Source organism: Passer domesticus, chromosome 12, assembly GCF_036417665.1.
Source record: "Passer domesticus isolate bPasDom1 chromosome 12, bPasDom1.hap1, whole genome shotgun sequence".
NCBI lineage: Eukaryota > Metazoa > Chordata > Aves > Passeriformes > Passeridae > Passer > Passer domesticus.
Genome location: NC_087485.1, coordinates 12,192,733 through 12,212,921, shown reverse-complemented (window position 1 = coordinate 12,212,921; position 20,189 = coordinate 12,192,733). Strand labels below are relative to the sequence as shown.

The following is a 20,189-nucleotide window of genomic DNA, read 5'->3' as shown; positions in this document are numbered from 1 at the left end:
CTGGTACTACTCACTGTTGCTGTTTGGGGTATTGTGTATGTGATGTATTTTTCCGTCTACAAAAAAGGCTGCACCTAGAGTGCCTTTGCCCCTCCTCTGGTGCGCAGTGAAAGGCAGAAGACCCTGAACTACCCCTACGCGTCCACACGAGAGTTTTGGGATGGGGTGGGCAGCGGCAGCCGTCCGTGTGCCGACAGGGCAGCGCTGCCCGGGGCCTGCCCGCACCTCTCCGTGTGCCCGAGCCGCAGCCCGGCGCGCTGGCAGCGGCGGGCCCGGAGCCTCGAGCGAGCGCTCGGCCCTCGGAGCGCGGCCGCTGCCCCGTGGGGCGCGGGGCCGCCGGCGGCTGCGCCGGGCCGGGAGGCGCCGGCCGGGCCCCGCTCCGCGGCCCGGGGGCAGCGCGGGGGTGCCGGGGGAGCGGCCGGGGCGCCGCCGCCCCCCGTGCTGCGCGCGGCCCGCGTGCCGGCGGCTCTCCCGGCCCGGCCCCGCCTCGCCGCGCTCGCCAGGAGGGGCGGGGGCTGTGGAGCGACGGCGGCAGCAGCGAGCAGGCAGGCGCGGAGCTGCCCTTCCATAGGAGCCGCCATTAGCGCTGGGACCCGCTGACAGGGTCTCGGCGGCGGCGGCCGGCGCGGCGCGGGGAGCGGATCAGCCGGGGTGGGTCCCCGTTTGATGGATCCCCGGATAGCCTGGTTCCAGCCAGAGCAGCTCGGCCCCTCGAACCGCCTGTGGATGCAGATCTGGGAGACCACGCAGGGGGTCCGCAACCTCTACTTCCAGCAGCAGCAGCAGCAGCAGGAGCAGCAGCAGCAACAGCAGCAGCAGCAGCAGCAGCAGAGCGCCCCCGCCGCGGCCGGCCCGGCCTCCCCGCCCGGCATGTACCGCGCCCCCCGCGCCGACCCCCCGCCCGACTTCCTGCCGCTCGAGAGCGCCAACAACCCGCACAGCCGCGGCCACCGCCAGGCCTCGCCGCCCCCGGGGGCCGCCGCCTGGGCCCGGCCCGCGCGGGGGGCGCCGCCCGCCGCCGCCGCCGCCGCCAGCAACAAGAGGAAGCGCGACAACAAGGCCAGCACCTTCGGGCTCAACTACAGCCTGCTGCTGGGCCGCGCCCCCGCCCCGGCCGACGAGCCGGCCGCCCAGCCCGGCCTGGCCGAGCCGCTCTACACCGGCACCCCCTGGAAGAAGAGGAACTACAGCCAGGGAGTCGTGGGGTGAGCGTCCGCGGGGCGGGCGAGGGGGGCGCCGGACCCGGCCGCGCTCGGCCTGCGGAGAAGGAGGAGGAGGAGGCGGGGGCCGAGGTCCTTCCCCGCCCCGGGGCCGCACGCCGGGGCCGGGCAGCGGCCGCCGAGGGGCCGCTGGGCCGCGGCAGCTGGGGCGCGGCGCGGGCCCGGCGGGTGGCGCAGGGAGCCGGGCCGGGTCCGCGGGGCTGGGCAGGGGCGGCGGGCGGTGGGTGCCGGGCCGTGGTGACAGCTACGCCCCGCCGGTGCTCGAGCGGCCTGTGCGGGGCAGCCCCTGCGCCCAGCGTCCCGCCCGCCGGGGCGGCGGCTCCGCGGGGCCGGGGCCGCACGCGTGCGGCGGCGGTGCCCGTGTGCATGCTGATGGGGCGGGCACGCCTATCCGCAGGGACCGGGGCCCCGCCGGCCCTCCGCTGTCACCGCCCGTGCACGTGTTACACGCTGCCGGCCGCTGCCGCCGGGCTCCCCGGACACGGCGCTCCGCTGGCAGCGCCGCTTCGCGCCGTGCTCGCTGTGGTCGCTGCTGTAGCGCCGGGTGCTGCCCTCGCTGCTCACGCACGTGCGGCGGGGACAGGGCACCGGCACAGGGCCGGGCACAGGCACAGGGCCGGGGACAGGCACAGGGCCGGGGGACGGGGACAGGGCACAGGCACAGGGTTGGGGACAGGCACAGGGCCGGGGACAGGGCACAGGCACAGGGTTGGGGACAGGCACAGGGCCGGGGACAGGCACAGGGCCGGGGCACAGGCACAGGGCCGGCACGCCTGCCCTCTGCAGCGCTGTCAAGCTCACCTCGAACCCTTTGTGCTGCCTGCAGAACAAATGCGTGGTAGGGACTAGAACTTAAAAAAAAAAACAATAATCATCTGCTGGTGACAAAAGAAAGCGCACAGACTGGGTAATTTCCCGGGGAGTGTGTTTTCTGAGAGCTGGCTGAGGAGGTGTGCATGCAGGCAGGCACCTGCTCTCAGGAATATACTTCCACACATGTATAGTGTGCAGTGGTTTTTATTGTGGGGTTATTAATGGTTGTCATGGATCTCTGACTATGGAATGCATATGCTGATCTGAATATTTTGTCATTAGTGTTTTTGTGTTAGCTTAGATCTCATCACTTGGCATTGCACGGGCCCACAGAGATGGAGGGCAGGCCATCACCTATCTTCTGTTTACCTGAAAACTGGTTTGAGCCCTCCCCTTTTTTGAACACATTGATGGCTTTTGATATGGGCAATGCCCTGGATAAAGGCCATTTGGTCTGTGGATTTTAATTTTTTTTGTAAAGTTCATGCTTTTCAAAACATAACCTTTGCCTTGAACCCTTTGGGGTCTAGATGACGGAGGTGTATGGTAAGAGTTGAAGGCCTGGCAGAACTCATTTTAGAAATCAGTAGTGATTTAGTTGTATGAGTTTTTGTGTGCTCAGCTTGTACCTAAGGGTCCTTCAGTCCCCTCACACAGGAAAGCAACGGCCTCTTTGCCATCCAAAATTGCTGTTCTGTAAGATTTGTCAAAATTCAAATTCAGTATTCAAATTTGCTGATTGTTTTGGAAGTCTAGTTATTACCACCTCTGGCTACCTGTTTCCTTGCCAGCTCCTGTGTTACCTTTACTGCTGGGGTTATAATAATTCATAAAATGACATGGCAGAAGTGTACTATTTTAAGTGTTTTAGTCACTGTACCTTGGAACTTTCTGCAACTTTCTTCACACAATTTAAAAGTAATGTGTGTAGAACATACTATGCACTGAATTTTTTTAGTTAGTTTTTGGACTCTGGTTGTATTCTGTCTCGTAACTTATTTACTTGGAGGCTGAGGAACATTTTTAGAAGTGCTTTGCTCTCTCTCTCTGTCTTGTAAATTTGTAATTTTTTTTTCCTGTATTGAAGATACAGGGTGGAAAAGGGCAAGTTTCAACATGAGAGTAATAGTAATAATAATGGGGTGAAAAAAGAGCAAGCTTCAGCAAGAGATTAATCACAATAATAACAACAACAACTTTGCCTAAGTATTCAAAGTGTTGCTAGAATTAAATTTTGGTGGAATCGGTTTCAAACTCCAAGTGGCAGGCCCTTGTGGAGTTTTTTTTAAGCAGTATCAAGACATACGCAGATATCTTAGTCTGCACGTGTATTGACTGTCTAGTTTGTGGCATGTATTTACATGATGCTGAGCTTCTGTTTCAGCTATTTCCTTTATTCAAAGCAGAGCAAGGTAGAGTGTCCCTCAAATACACCCCTACATTGCTTTTCCTAAATTACTGAAGTTTCCTTTTTGAAAAGCCATAAAAAGTTTTAGAGCCTGTTGGCTAACAATCTTGAATGAAAAATTGTGGAAATAATTTCTAAAAGGAGCAGAAGCTTCCTAGGAAAGCCTGAACAGTACCTAGGGCCTGTGAAGGTTGCAGTGTGACCGAGTGGCTGCTGCCAAGGCTGGGTGAAGCCTCCTGGACCTGTGGTGTGACCTGGGGTGCTGCCTTCTCTCCCCACTGCAGGCTTCTCTTAACAGCTGCCTGTTCTAAGGCATCTGTCTGCATCTTCAGACACTGGGCAGTAAGGATGGATAGAGAGGTTTGTAACCTAGCAAATGAGGTTGTTGCTAAAGTAAATATTTTAAATTCGTCGTTTTCCAATGTAAATTTCCAAAATTGTGTTCTAGCAGTTAATGGGGGAAAAAATATACCAGCATTGCTGTTATATCATTACTTGTGTGTTAACAGGTATCTTTTTCTTCCCTGACTGTTACTGTACAAATTGTGAGAAATTAGTAATGGCTCTCAGTACATTTCCCTATATATCATCCTGTAATTTCATTACATTGATCACTTTAAACTTTGAGTCTTTGGAATACAACAGAATTGTGGAACAGTCCCACCTTCATGAAGATGAGACCACATGTGCTAGCAAACACAGTTGAAAGCTGACATGTGGCATTCACATTTCCAGTGCAAGGATGTCACTTGTGTGGATGGCTGTGCAAAACCAGCTCTGAATATGCAATTTTATTGATCAGCTCTCTGGAAAACCAGTCCAATAATTTTTAGCAAGTTGAACAGATTATGTAAATGCATAACAGTGTGCACCTAGCTGTCTAAAGATTTAAGTAAGGTAAACATGCTGAAATAGAGATTTTGGTTAGAAGCTAAGTAGCTGTTCAGTCAAATCTTGATTTTTTTTCTGCCAAGTTTTTTTTTTTTTAATTATTATTGAGAAATATACTCTCTTAGTTAAGGCTATGTGCACATATAAGGAGATAGTAAAATAATTAATTAACCCACAACAGTATTGGGTTTGGTTTCAAGATAGATTTTTTTTCCTGAAGTATGCACTTATTCCTAACATTTTCCTGTGCTGAAATACATTCAATACAAGGGAGTTTTTGCTCTTTTGGAGTTAAAGGTGCTGTTGTGTACATTGTATTCTGGCTTATCTTTAATATTTTTCCTTAGTCTAAGTTCTCAGACCTGCAGTTCTATTAATAATGCAGGTGTTAGCATGACAGGTACTCTGCTGTGTGGTGGCACCCTTAACATGGTAATTTGTGAAATATCACTGTAAATCAGTTGTGTGGTGCTGCCTGCAAGTTGTTTTGCACCAGTCAAAGTCAGCTTCCATATCTTCCATCCTCTGGGGACTGTCATCAGACAGCAGTTCTGAAAAGAGCAGATAATGCAGAATATGAATGAAAAGTTTCAGAGCATGAAAATGATGTTACTGTTGACTTAATACAAGCTTTAAAGAGTTAAACTGGGTTTGCCTTGGCAGGGTAATTAGTAGCAAAACTCAAGGATGTAGGAAGATGTGTGGGTTGGGGGTTTTGGATGGGATTCTCTGTGCGTGTGTCCCAAGGGTAGCAGTAAATAATGTTAGTAGTGTCACAATTAAAAAGAAAGAAAAAGTATTTGGGATACTAAAGTGGCTATTTTACAGCTTTCGCTATGTTTAGATTGAGCCTAGCTAAAATGTGAGAAAAGAACTGCTGAAACGAGAAGCCTTAAGTGCAACAAAACCCAAAAATAAAGACTTGCACTTAAGTTTGGCCTGTTTATTGTAGATTTCTGTAATTCTTGTGCCAAAGGAAAGAGTCCAGTGCTACACAGTTCCCAGGAAGGAGATGTGGATTTGGGACTCTGTAGGGAGCTGTTTTCACAGTAATCTGCAGCTGAAGGCAAGAACTCAGCTCGTGTGTGAGTTTAAGGAGATAAATTTGTGGTGTGAAACATGGATTGGATAGAAGACTGCATTTTGAAATACTGAATGCACGTTTTGAAATACTGATGGAGACTTTGCCATGCAAGGGAGAGAATCCTGTGACCCCCACAGGAGGGGGTTGCACACAGACATGCACACACTCCCACGCTGCTGAACTGGTTGGCACAGACTTGAGCAGACTTGTGCTGTTTTATATAAGGGTTCTCAGCATGTTGCCCAGGATTGTGAGGGTACCATGAAATAAAACCATAAGTACTTTAGGGAAGAAAATAGCTTGAAGCCATTATTTGCTACAGAAATTCCATTATGAGTTTTTCATGTGAAGTTTGTCAGCTTCTCAGATCTTTTAGTCTCATTTTTGAAAGAAGCAAAGTGCATTAAGGCAGGCACAAAAACCCATTGTCCCAGGTGTGAGCTGACCAGAGGACACAGAGCCACATTAGGGCAGCTGTCTGACTGTCATAACTCACCCTGCATGTCCCTGGCTCTGTTTGCTCAGGCCCTTGCCTGGTATCAGCCATGGGAGCACAATTTCCATGTGGGCTGGAGCACAAATAGAAAGAGCTGAGGCTGGTGTGAGCAGAGCAAGTCTGTGAACCTCCAGCAAAATGTAAAACCAGCTGGAATGCCTGACTTGGGGGAAATCTAATAATGTGTTTGTTTTCGTCATATACTCTTAAGTGCTTAAATGAAATGCAGGGTTGTTGCCTGATTTACTGTTACATTATTTGACACAAAAGCTTAATGTAGGTGAAACAAACACCTTTGTGCACAGACTTCTGACTTTTGGTGAAACAGCAAGGTGTGTGCATGCACCCTCTGTTAGAACAGTTACACGTGTTTTGGAAAACATAGGGTGCAGGTGAATTCACTGTGAACATCACACGTAAAAAAGAGTTCTTTGGAAAAATCCATAGACATAAATCTGCTTGCTTCCTGAAAGAGCCTGCTAGGGCAGTACTCTGTGCTCGCTCCGAAGCTGCGCGTGCCGGCTGCGAGGTGGAAGTGCAGGGATGTGACTGGAGTGCAGATCCTTGCTTGTACCCGTCTGAGGAGAGCCACTGTCACTCTCTGTCTCGTCCTGAGTCATGCCACAGCACCCTCCTGGCAGTAGCCTTGTGACAGCTTGTGCAGTTCTTGGAGGCAGTCAGCTGTGCTTTATGGAAGTGAAAGTGGATATTTCCCCACAGCCTCCTGTAGTAAGAAATGACTTCTTTTGGAAGGGCTGGGAGAGAGAAACAGGTTTACTAGGGATGGAGATGTGGACTAAAGGCAGTTTGATGAAACCCTTTGAGAAATATATGGTGAATATTATATAACAGTATTGCTTGAGGTTTCAGGATTTTGGAATAGGGCCAACATTTCCTCGTGTTTTGTTTAAACAGTTTAAGGAGGACTTCAGAGGCTGCTGATTTCTGTGTGTGCAAGGGCACAGCGTGTGGATGTATTCTTGTGAACTGTTCTGTTTTCTCCAATTCATATCTTCTGTTTGGGATTTGGATACCTATTTACCTTGGAGTGGCTATATAAGGAACACAAGTTTGGCAGACTTTTTTTTGGTAGATGGAGATGTCTATATTAAGTAATAGGAAGAGTGTGTCATTCCCTCTCGTGTGCTTGCTGATTCCCAAGAGCCACTGTGTGTTTTATGCAGAAGTATGCATTGAAGAAGGAGGATCTGTTCACCCTGAATCTTTGTTAGTGTTATATTAAACCATATTGGGGTTGTAGCTCTTACTTTTTAATTGTCAAACTGTTAGCATAAGGTCAGTTCTAGGAAGCCTGGTATCATATTGTGAGTCCTGGGAAACACGGATAGATGGAAACCTGTATCATGAGAACACATTATTACTGTTTTTTTACCCTTCAATTTTTTTTTTCTGCTATCTCCATACTATACTTTGTTCCTGTCCGTTTCTAATAATTTATTTTAAATTAAAATGTTAAGTCTGTTTTTCACTTTGGGAATTCATTTTGGAAAATTTAAATGTGGTTTTCAGAAGCTGTGTGCATAACTTTGCTATTGAAATGATAGAATAGGGTGAAATAGGAATACTTAATATTTCCTTTTTATTGATCTCATCATGTGGGGGTTCTGAACACATCTTTCAGTGTGGTGTATGTTCTCCCAAAATCGTGCATATGCCAAAATTTCAGAGATGACTGTTGCTTCAAAGCTTTTTGTTTATGTTGTATGTGATGTAAAACAGTGGTTCCTGTGCTCTCCTTGCTGGATGTTGGAACTGGCAGCAGGAGCAGAATGCAGCCTAGAGCCAGCTTAGGTGTTGTGCTGAGGGAGGGAGTCGTGCTGGTAGTGATAGAGCAACACAACCAGTGAAAAGCTTGCATAATACATAAGATTTGCATATAACCAAATAAATGCTATTGCTGTTCTTAGTAGGTAGTTGGAATGTTAATTTATTATTTGAACATACTGGGAATTCTTAAATTATGAGTGTTTCTCTTTTTGAATTATCTTTTTGGATGAACAGCCAAAGAGTGCTCAAAATGTCATGAGTATTTGAGTATTACTTTCTGTGCCTTTGCGTAGAAACAGGGGCTAAAGGAAATATTTCTATAAGCAAGAAAAAGAGAAGAAAACTGCTGAAGTCGATACGAGCTTCAGATGTTTTTCCTAGGCTGCAAATAGCTATAGCAGGAGCAATTTGAACTTTAATCATTTTGTAACTTTAATGAATAGATAACACAGCAGGAATTTTTTTTCCAGCAATACTATGAACTTAGGATATCAAAACAGGAGGCAGACATGAATCAAGGGAACAGAACTCTTGTTTCTAGGTTTGTACAACTCTCTCCTACACATCAGTAGAGCCGGTATAAATCTTCCCAGTAACTGTATTGGTGATGCTGTTGTGTTCTATCACAGTCGTGCAGTCAAGGTGTCAGTATTGCTGCATTCATTCAGGTCTTCTGATCCTGCCTGTCCCTGGTGCTTGTCTTCCTGACCCTTAAGGCTGTGTCACAAAATCTGTGTGACACTGAGCTGCACAGATTGTGTCCCTTGGGGCTGCCAGGCTCTCAGGGTGGGTCACGGGTGGGAGGGCAGCTCTAGCACAGCAGCTCAGAGTGGGGGTGAACTGGCTGCCTGACTGAGGCTGGGGTTGTCTTGTGCTGGGATGCAGCAGCATTTCTTAATTTTCTTCCTCCTGTGACAACAATTAAGATTATTTGGCAGGCCTCATTCCAGATCAGCCTCTCTGACAGTATGATAGCATCCTCCATGGTATGGCATCTACCTCGGGTTATTCAAAAGTGATCTTCAGTGAAAGAAGCACAGTGTTGCTGCAATTGCTTGAGAAGGCTTTATGGTGTGGTAGTTTGCATCACCATACTATATTGCGTGCATTGTGCAATTTTTTTGTTTTGCATTGCATTTTTTAGGATTTTTACTGGACAGCAATGGTAGCAGAGACATAAAATCTAAGTCAGTGTTTGTGCACCTCCACTCTTCTGTCTTGTTGGTGTGATCTCTTATTGGAGAAGTAGCCAACACTGTATTGAAGAAGCTAAGACAGCGTGGAGGAAATAGTATTGTGATTCTACAAGTAATAGACTATAACAAGGGACAAATTCAAATATTAAAATCCTCTAGAACGTCCAAATCAGGGAAATGAGAGTAGTATTCTGTGATAAGTGAGAGGTGTACAGATGAGTAGCAACATTGGCTGATCACCTTCACTCAGTGTAGATTTACTGTCAGTTACATTTAAGTACTTGAAAGTATCATGTGATTTCTTACAATTACTTTGTTTATGGATGCAGTAACGCCTGAAAGAACTTGCGTTAACCTGTCACAAATATTAAGTCTAGATAAGCCTTTCTTTAAATGTCTTCTAAAATACAGCATGCAGCAGTATTGTGCTGTAGTTTGAGTGATGACTAAGGTGATGATCTTTCTGTTATGAGTCACGGTGTATAGTCTCAAGACAGAGAGTCCTTAATCAAGTCTTGTTTACCCTTGCTGACCACTTGATGCTGTGTTTAAGCTAGACTGAGGAAGTGTGATAACTTACTTTCTTAAGCTTTCTTAATTCTCACTGTTAATTTTAGAGCTGTTCACTTCCTATGTTACTTCAGGAACAGCTATATTTTCCTGTATGCTACAAAAAGCAAGTGGTTTTTGTTATGGTTTTGAGGGTTTTTATTGTTTGTTTCATTTCAACAGGGTTGTTATAAAAAGTATACTCCTTTCTGTGCATTTGCATTCCTCCCCCTTATCCCTCAGTAAGATTTTGGCTTTAATCTAAAGTATGCATATAATTTCTGAAAGTGGTGTGAAGGACTTGTGCCTTGCATCTGGCTTTATCTCTTATGTATTCAGAGGCACTCCTGGCTGACAAGCTTTCCACAGTTGCCAGTTCAAGTATTGAGTTAAACATAGTGTGGTGAAGGAACTGTCTTGATCTGAATAATGGTCATGATTGCAGATCACAGTCTTAGGTCACAGTACTGAGTCAGGCTGAAAAAATTAGGTCCTAAGGTTAATTTTATTTAATTTTTGCTTTGTTCTGTCACACTCTCCAATTGGGTGATTCAACTCATGTGTTTAAGAATCTTCTATACACTCAGCCTTCTGATTGTGCTTCAGACTCAGTATCTTACACTCGTTCATCCATGGGGAATGACTACTCTAGTAGTCATACTTGGCAGGTACTCACATGAGAAAATTTTCATGTTGATTTTTGCCTTGAAGAACTAGTTTGTTATTGAGGTAAGCAGCTTCTTTACATGTACCTCTACTTCCAGCATCAGGTGGAAGAGAAGTTTGCCTCATTGAGCTGTTAGATTGCTTCCTATGGTATAGTTTTTGAGATGAGGCTGAAAGGACAGTACAGTTCTGCTTCTTTTGCTGTCTTATAATTACTTTGTACATAATGTGCATTGTTTTCTATCTAAATTTGAACTAACCAGTGATCTTCTGAAGCTGTTGTTGTTACAACCTGGACCAGGGGCATGTACAGTTGGTAAAAGATAAAGTTTCAATGGCAGTAAGTAACAGTGTCAGCTCCTGGCATAGAAGTACCTAGGAGTAAAGAAGACAATAACTGTATTAACAAACTTCCTCCCTTGTTTTTTGTGCAGTGTGGAATTTGCCTGTAGGCAGCAAGTCACTGAACATTATATGCTGTGATAGTTCACTTCAGCCTTTGGTGCTCTGAAGCAAACCTGCTGCAGGCATGCTGAAACATGCTCTTTCAGTTGCTATTGATTTTGTACTTCGTGGAGCGCACAGCGACCCTCTTACACCTTTCTTACAACTGGTCACTGCTGCATCTTCTACTCATTTTTTGGGTACACTGGACACTTCCACATAATCTTCAAATTATTTTTAGAGACTGTTTCCAGCAAGTGAGTTGGATTAATCTTGAGGGTGTTTCTGAGAGCTCTGCACAGCCTTTCACTCTACATTTGTTTCTGTTGGCAGTTCTCAAATGGAAGTGCATTTGCTGCTTCTGTTGTTCTGTGCACAAATGTGTCAATGCACTTGTGGATGGTGTGAGCAGGTGTGCCAAGTGAGGGATGCCCCATCCTGGAGTGTTTTCCAGTAGTCACCTTTGTGATACTAGGTCTGAGTCAGACCATTAAAAGTCCCCCTTTTTCCATCATGTGCTGATCCTTCTTTCTTCATGTCCAAGCAAAGCTCAGCACTTGAGGTAGTTGTGTTTTTACTAAGTCATCTTTCAGTATGGATTACTCTTTTAAGATTTTGGCCTCATGGGAAGTATTCCAGTGCAGTATTTTCTAGTATTTTCTTCTCTGCTAAACTACTTCTTGGTAGTTTTCTGACAGATATACTAGCTGAAGCTTCAGGGGAAATAAAGAAGATAAAACCCCGTGATTTGATTCACAGGGTTAGTCAGGGAACAGCTTCTCCAGGTACTTGGAAGGATGAGATCTGTCACCTACATTAGAAGAAGAGGAAGCATTTTTTGCAGTTCATGATGTGGAAGCTCTTAGGCGTGCATGTTTATCACTGGGCTGATAGAGGTGACCATGGGAAACATTTTTCAGTGATCTGCTTAGGTAGTGTCCTTTTTGATTGTTTTTGTTTGTAGCTTTCTGTCCTGTGACGATAAGCAGAGCAAATGGAGGCTGTTGACTCCAAAATACTTTGCAGTGTTGCTGCTCCCAGCCCATGGTGTTTCTGGTATGTGCATCCTGCCTTGCAAATAAGAGTATCTGAGGACAAGAGAACAAATCAGAATATGAACAGTTTCTAATACATACCTTTAAGGGAGCATAATACTACATCATGAATCCCAAAATGAATACTGTTTAATTGTTTAATCTGAAGTGAATAGTTCACTGTGCACACCCCTACTGTAAAGACAACAATTCATCAAAATAAAAAGTTACCTGAAATATTCTTTGTACCTTTGCTATAGTGGATGTGATTGTTCCTTCTCTTTCAAAGTGCACCCACTGCAGTTGCTTTTAAGCATTTAGAAGTGAAAGGGGGAGTTATATCTGTGGTTTTAATTTTGCCTCACTATGACAGCAGGGCATCTAAACTTGTATTAGTACTGTAGGAGAGTGTCACCAAAGTAACAAGTAATAAGCGGGTGATAAACTTGTTTCAAAACAGGTAACTTGAGGTCGTTCTTCATTTTGCTCAGGGAATAGAAATTTAACCTACAAACTCAACCTTATGGTTTTAATTGTAATTGAAATAATAACTTTAGATATTTTCATAAGAAGTTTTGAACACTTCTGATATAGGAAATGCAGCAAGTAACTCAGGGCTCAGTTTTGTATTCCTTGAATGTTCGAAAATGCTGTGCAGAAATCCCTCCTCTTAAAAAAAAAAAAAAAAAACAAAACCAAAAAAAACCCTGAAAAAACCCCACCATCCAAAAGACTGTGAATATGAGAAGATGCTGGAAAGGCTTTGGAATCTGCATTGACTTTCCAGATGGCATACTGGCACTTCAGATTTAATTTGAAAATGTTCTTATTCTGGAGCTGAAAAGTTACTAACAAACTGCAACTGTAGCTAGTTATTGGACTTAATATTTTTATATTAAATTATTTTCAGTTTGATCCCATGTTCCTGAAGGAGAGGTGTTGAGGGTTTTATTCTGTTCTTGGTTCCCCTGCCTACTGAGCAGTTACAAAGCAGCTTTGCTGCACAGATGGATGTGCAGAGGGTTTCTGGAGCGAGCACGGCACACTCGGGGTGTGTAACTGATCTGTGCAGCCAAGTGTGGCTGCAGCACCCCAGTGGGAGCCCTGACCCCAAAAAATGCCTTTTGTCTTGGCTTCCAGGTGAGCAGGGTAAGCCTGGCACCGTGGTAGTGTCCCTTCCTTCTCAGGGATTGCTGTGGGCTTGTTTGGAGTGGACATTTGAGAGTGTAAATCTACTCTGATGGAAGGAGACAGGAGTTAATAATTACATTGCTCTCCATTCTTTCATTTAACTAATCTCTCAAGACAAATAATTTATCAAGTCATAAACAAGAATATTGGCCAGGCAGAACCCACTGTGTGTGTGGAAGTAGAGTTTTCTCCACTCTGTTCTTTGTGGGAAAACCCTATGCAAGGCTTGCCAGGCTGCCTGTTGGGTGACCTGCTGCTGTGCACACGGTGGCAAAAGTCTGCTGCAGGATTTTTGCTCCCATCAGAGTTTTCAGGTGGAGGTTTTTTCCCAAGCCTGTTATCCTCCAGCAGTACTCATCAGTCTGCTGGGAGTGTGTTAGTCTCGCCTCTGTCCAGATAGCATGTGGTGCCAGTTATCAGAAGGTCACAGATTGTTTGTTTATGTGATAATATTTACTACACTAACAAAATAGGAGCAATATACAAGAGCTGTATAAAGATCTGTGCTGCCTGGCTTTATGGAGACTGAAGAAAGGCAGATTACCTGAGCTGCTGTTTCCTTCTAGTTTGGTTTAATGGTAGCACCACTGGTGTGATTTCCAGAACTGATGTAATAGACCTTGATTTGTTTTAAAACTCCCTGCTCATTCCTGTTGTGCTGGTTCAGAGGGTGTCAGAGTTATTGGTGTGTTACAGTAATTTAGTAGTTGTAGCTTTTGTTACAGCTCTAACACAAACCCAAATCTTGCTGTTCTACTGGGAAAGGTTAACTAATTAATATTAATTGAACTACTATTGATACTGATAGTTACTTGTTAAACTCTTGTTTTAAAGCAAACTTATAAAATGTTGTTTGGTCTGAGTGCTTTTTTAAGCAGAGGGAATTGGCAGGCTGAGGAAATCCTAATTCCCCACTGTAGGAAAAAGATAGCTTCAACTTCTCAGTGTTTTTAAATGTTTGGAAATTTACCTGAAGCTGTAATTCCAGAATATACAAAGTGCATGCTAATAGTTGTACTTTAAGGCTTTGAAAAAATATATATATCTGTATTTTAAATGATGAGTCTGCAAACTGCGTAGTCTGTACGTGCAGCTGTTCCAGCAGACTAATGCTGCTTTGCAAGTGAGCTAAAGAAACAGTGTGGCTGTCTTTTATAGGAGATGTTAGAATTACTGGTGTGTTTCAAGATAATTAGATATTACTAGAGTTGAACTCCTTGACATTATGAAATAAATCAGCTTCTTCCCACTGCTGCTCTTCCCACTTTGTTTTTGCTGCACAAAACCTTTTTCTCCTGCTTCATCTTTTTGTTTTGTAAGTACTTTTTCTTTGAGATCAGTTAAGGTAACAGTTCCTCTCTTTTTTTTTTTTCGCTCCTCTGTTAGCAAAATGCATCTTCCATCACCTGAGGGAAGAAAAGCAACAGACTCTCACAGCACTTGCGTACAGAGATGGGAAGGAGGGATGATATGTAGATACTTTCCAGGGAAGAAATAGAAGGTTATTCCCACACATGCAGTGATTCAGCTAGATTTTATGTTTTTATGTACAGTGTGACTGAAAAAAAAAAAAGGCAGTGGGAAGTAAGGGTATTTCTCAAAACAGTCTTTCCAGTTGGCTTTTGATGTTTTTGCTGGAAATGCTGCAAAAATAAAGAGCAAGACTGAGAATGCATATGGCATGGATTTAAAAGCCAGTGGATTAGTTCAAATCACTTAGTGGTAGGACTAATTCAAGCATCTGATTTACAATTAAAGTTCAGTAGGATTTTTCCCCCTCTTGAAAGACAAATTTCTGTAGGAAGAATTCTAGTACATACAAGTGTACTTTAGGAAGGCAAAAGCACACAGTGAAATTTATAAACACATAAAAAATGCTCACTTTTACCTTGGTAGGAAAAGAGTCTGTTACATTACTTCTTGACTAAAGAATATACTTGGGAATTTTAGTCAGAAGTAGCTCAAATCAGTTTAAAGAAGAGAGCACTCATGCTGATTCAGACAAAGGGTCTGTCTATGAAATAAATAAAAAACTGGAAAGATAGAGATACCAGTTTAAATAATTAAAAAGAACTGTCCACATTTCTTCTTTGTCCAGGGTTTTAATGTCTCTACTACACTGTTCTGTTTCCATAAAGCAGTGCTATTTTAGTGCCTTTTATGGTGCAGTTAAACCCATAAGTTAATGTAAAATACAGAACATAGGTGAAAAGAACAACATTAATTTGAGGGATTTGGGGGCAGTGGGTGTTGATTGGAGGAAGAAATAGGCTTTCAAGTATTTGCACAGGATAGAAAGTGTAGGTCTTGTAGTGTAAATTTAGTGGCTTTTTATTTCCCCCACAGCTTTTGAAGGAATGTGCATAAGCAATCCACCATAATTGGTGGAAGTGAACAAACTATCTCCATGTTTTCAAAACTCAGTATCAGCATGATCAGATTAATCCCAAAAGACTTTAGTCCTAGAAATAAGATCAGGGTTCCTAAATAATTTACATATTTGTGGAAATTTTGCTCTCCCTTGGTCCTAAAAGGCAATTTTGTGAATTTCACAGCAGAGAACAAATGTTAGTTAGAAAGAGCAAGCTGTTCTTGGGTAAACCCTGAAAGCTACCAGAGGTGGTTTTTTGGGTGTAGCTGTGCCCTTTGAAGTTCTGCTTGCATCTTTTCACCCTTTGCCATCTCGGGGGGCTCAGGGGGTGAGGCTCCTCCTTGGACTCCCACCAGCTCTGAGAAGAAGTGGCTGCTTTACCTGAACTGGTAAAGGTGGTGAGATTGAGCTTGGCTGACTTTGCCTGGATGGATTAGGCTGGTTTGTGTAATCCTGTTATAACAGACCCTGTGTCTGGGAAGGCAGGCAGGGGTGACAAACACCTGGGCTGCAGTGGGCAGGGACAGATCTAAACCTGTTTGCCTGCCTGTCTGCAAAGGGAAATTCTCCATTTGCACCTTAGAAACTGTTTATACAGTGGGTTTCCTGATTTTTAGTGATGCTTAGCAATCTTATGGCAGTGGAATACCTGTTTTCTCTGCATGTCTCTTTTTAGGTAAACTGTGAAAAGATGGTCTGTGAAGCTGTAATTCAAATGGGAGAACTGAAGAAAAAAATGTGTGATATCAAAAACCCAGCTCCTTACGCTTTCCTTGTTTTGTCAAGTTGCTATTATGGACATGTTTTGGGATGTTTGATTTTAAAGCTCTTGTAGGGCATAAGTGTCTCAAAATACGTGACCTATAATATATTGATATGGTTGAGTAACTAAGGATATAAAAATTGATAGTCAAAGTCTCTGAGGCTTTTGAAAATTGTTTCCTTTATTATGCATAATTTTATTTTCTTACGAGGACTGATGTGTCAGTCATCATGAAACTTAAGAGCCTATTAAATCACTTGCAAATGCAGTTAAGTGGTTTTTTCAGTAGCTTAAGCCAGCAAATATTAAAAGGATTTGTCTGCTATGGAGGCCCAGGTGGTAGGGAAAGGACCTCAGCAGATGCTTCATATTTACAGTTCCCTTCAGGACTCTAATGTTTGGTTTTGCCTGAGTTTGTAGGTGGGAAAATAATTTGTGATCTTTACAGTGACTGCTGTTGTTCCTACTTTGTTGTTCAGCACATGTAGATGGTAATAGTAACCTAGAAAATATTATATTTTTCTTGTGGAAGAGCAGTGTTAAAATTGAAGGTTAATTTAGGAAGGTGTTGAATTCCATAATACAATTGTCAGAGTGAGGATTAGGCTTTCTGTATCTTTGCCTTAGTGCAATTGTTGTTTAAAACTATTTCAGAACCAAGTAGGTAATGAATAGTAGGGGTAAAGCTTTGTTTAGTTCATAAAACTTACAAAGTTTTGGCAGAATTTACCAATACCATCTTTTTCTTAGTAAAATACCTTTGGGGGCTTCAAACTGAAGTTATTCTCTCGCCCATGCAATGCTAGCTTTCCTTTTGGGATTGAAGGGATGGATGCAGATTGGATTCTTAAGTATTGATGCTTTCAGTGGCTGAAATACCTCAGGTTCCTCCTTCACATTCTTCTCCAAAGACAGTTATAATCCTGAAATTCTACAGTATTTCTCCTTGTTTCCTTCAATTTTTTTTTTTTTTTTTTTTTTTAGTCTAAAGGAGACTTTAAATGATAAGGGCAATTAAACACTGTCCTTTAGTAATTATTTATCCAAAGAATACTCAGATATAAAAGGCTCATTTAGTACTGCAGGACTATGTTGCAAATATCCCTTAAACTCTAAGTTTGGGAAGATGAAAGTCACCTGTGTGTTCATTGCTTGCTTCAGACCACCATCCACGGAGTTTCTAAAATATTTAGATTTTCATCATTCTGCATATGAAACTTCCTTCAGAAATCCTGCCAAAACAAAACTATAGTGCATGAGCACTAGATGATTTTTTGAGCATAGTTGATATCCACTGTTTTCAATTATCTTCAGTGACGTTGCAAATAGCCTTTTGTGTGCAAAGGAATATATAAGCCCAAGGCAGAGAAGCTCTTTGAGATGGATGAGCAGAATTTTGAACAGTTGGAGCAGAAGCCATGGGTAACGCCCTGATGAGAGAAATTAGAACATGCATGCCTGCGTAATTTCGCCTGTGAAATGAGGAATAAAGAGCCAGAGGAGAGTGGAAGTAGAGCAAAATTCCAGAATGACCAAAACAGGAATTTTTTAAAATAAAAACAATTATTCTGGTTGGTATAATAGGGAGTGTTGACACACAAAACAACACTTAACTGCTGTCCTGTGCTTAAGCAAAAAGGGTCAGAATGATCTTGACCTTGCTGGCTACTCTGCTTTGGCAGGACTGGGCTCTGCTTTGGCAGGACTGGGCTCTGCTTTGGCAGGACTGGGCTCTGCTTTGGCAGGACCGGGCTCTGCTTTGGCAGGACTGGGCTCTGCTTTGGCAGGACTGGACTCTGCTTTAGCAGGACTGAGCTCTGCTGCTCAGTTGCTTGGAACAGTGGGGGCTGAAGGAATGGTCTCACCCAGCTGTGGCTGTTGGGCACTGGTTCAGTCAGGAAGCTTCCTCCAAGCTGTCTGTGAGGACAGTGGGCTGCTCATTTATTCTGCATCCGGATCAGAGTGCAGAGAAGTGACGCTTGGGTTATTTCCACTTGTGTTTCACATTGTGAAGTCTCTCCCAGTGTCACTCTTGGTTCCAGTTCTGGACTTGCAGCAGGAGAGTTGTGCTGCTTTAGGTGTCAGGTAGCTGAAGTGCACACATCAAGTGTATGTGCTAGGCACATTATCTGTGTGCTCTGCATATCAAACAAATGACATTTTGTTCATACGTGATTAGTTTTTAATTGATTGCCAGATGTGCAACAAGATTCATACTCCAGGACAACATCTTGCGTAAAGGAGCTTGAGATTCCTGAGTTTTACATTTAGAGCCCACAAGTTGTGCTACAAAATGAAGTAAGTTGTGATCAAACTAAGAAAGTAATGTAATGTACTATGTTCCATAGTACTTGCTCCTCACAAAAGCTGCAACTTTTCACCTGAAAGACTTGAGTCTCACAGTCTTGTGTTCCTCTTGGGGCTATTCAGTGATGTTACCATGGGAAGTCATTCTTGTGATTACAACTTCTTGCAGCCATAGTTTAATTTTTTAATGATGCATCACTGTCCCACTTAGTGGGACAGGATATTGAGTGCCTTCTCTATAATTCTGTTCTTGCTGTGAAATTCTGATGGAATCAGATTACCAGACTTGAAAACAGGTGTGATGCAAGTAGAACTTTGCTTTAAAACCTATTTAAAGAAAGTGTAAGAGAGCTTTTTATTTTACTTTCTCCATGTGCTAAGTTTTCCTGAAGTACAGGACAAAGACCCACTTGTTTACTCCTATTTGCTGTAACAAAAATGGCAAACTAATGGTCTTATGCATGGCAGGGAGTTCTTTCCATGCATCCATCCTAAGTATGTTTTGGGTATGCTTCAGTATGACTCTGAAGCCAAATGAAATATCTTTCAATAGTGAAATCAGGTTTATTACAGTGTAATTTCCTTCTATAAACAAGTCTCCTTTTAAAGACTTTTATCTGAAATTACTGATGAATGTAATGGTATTGAATAATAAAATACTATTATGATGCCAAAAAGAACATCTCAGTCTCTTTGATCTTCATTTTGGCTAAATATAGAAAATTTCACTAGAGACTTTTGTGAACAGACTCCATTAATCCTAACAAATTGTTTTGAAAAACAGCAACTATAATAGATGTTGATTAAGACAGTGAATAACCTTGAGTTTTAATTTTCAATACAGCATGACTTAACTCCACATTAATTGGAGTCACGCCTCTAAGTCATGTTGTACTGCTCTGAAATCCACGTGTGTCTGCTTCTGTTTGTCTTGGCTTTAATTAATCATTCCCTTATTTCTTGGCAGTAGCCTGTTATTGGGCAGGGAAATATGGATCCAGGTGTAGTCTTGAGCCCCTGTAGCTTCTGCCTGCCTGCTGCACACCATGGCTCTGTGCAGCACAGGAGGTCCTGGCAGCAGGAGTCTTGCAGCAGATGAAACACAGATATGTCTGTGCTATTTCCAACTGGAGTGCTGATGAGAACTCTTTCTAGTAGTCTTAAGCCTTTCTTCTGTCATTGAAGAAGATCAGATTTCACTCTTTTCTACATGTGCAGTGTTTACTAACACTCTGTGCATGTGTAATGTAGGTTTGTGTTTGCAGGTAGCTTAATTTTTTGTTTTGTCACAAAGCTTTTCATGACTACCTCAGAATAAGAAGGATCCCATTCAAAGAAATAGACATCTGTTATTTATGTTTAGAAAAAGAAATACATCTGGTTCTGACAGCAGATCATTATTTTATGTGCTTCTAAAGAATGCAGCAGTTGGTATAATTATCTGGATTAAGAGTGTCAGTGGAGTTAATAAAGAGCAGTGCCCTGAGAACTGCACTGTGTGTATGGCTTGGCTCTCTGTGCACTTTGGGGACCTCTTTTCTGATTGCCTTGTTCTTTCAGAGCTCCCTGATGGGACAGGGCAACAATTAACTCCCATAAAGCATGAGCCCAGGAGCAGCTGGGCCCACTGATGATGGACAGTATGGATTTGTGCTGTGCCATGCATGAATTTCTCCCCTGGGATACTCCCTTGGTACCATCCCAGCACATCTCATGACATTTAGTGCCCTCAGACAGCATGGTATTGCTCCTGGTGGCTCACAGTGCATGTGGGCATTCAGTCCTTGCTGGAAACACTGCTCTGGGGCAGTATTTTCATGTGCCTTTGGATGTAACCAGTCTGCTCCAGCTGGTCCAGGGGAGCAGAGGCAGAAATGGGGCTGTGTTTCTTGATCAGTTCCCTACTGAGTAGCCCCTAAGACAGACTTGACTCCTGTAATCTACTTCATCAATTACACCTGAAAAATA

The 20,189-nt window shown here is 43.6% G+C and overlaps 1 protein-coding gene across 1 annotated transcript in view; it reads left to right on the top strand.

Moving 5' to 3' along the window:
• The first annotated feature begins 524 nt into the window (after nt 1-524).
• The window catches only part of TENT4B (terminal nucleotidyltransferase 4B), a 41,444-nt gene continuing 21,779 nt past the window's right edge, over nt 525-20,189 (top strand). Inside the window, exon 1 of the mRNA XM_064386336.1 lies at nt 525-1,205. Within this exon, the coding sequence (XP_064242406.1) occupies nt 667-1,205 (539 nt within the window). The 5' untranslated portion in view covers nt 525-666. The remainder of the gene's footprint in view (nt 1,206-20,189) is intronic.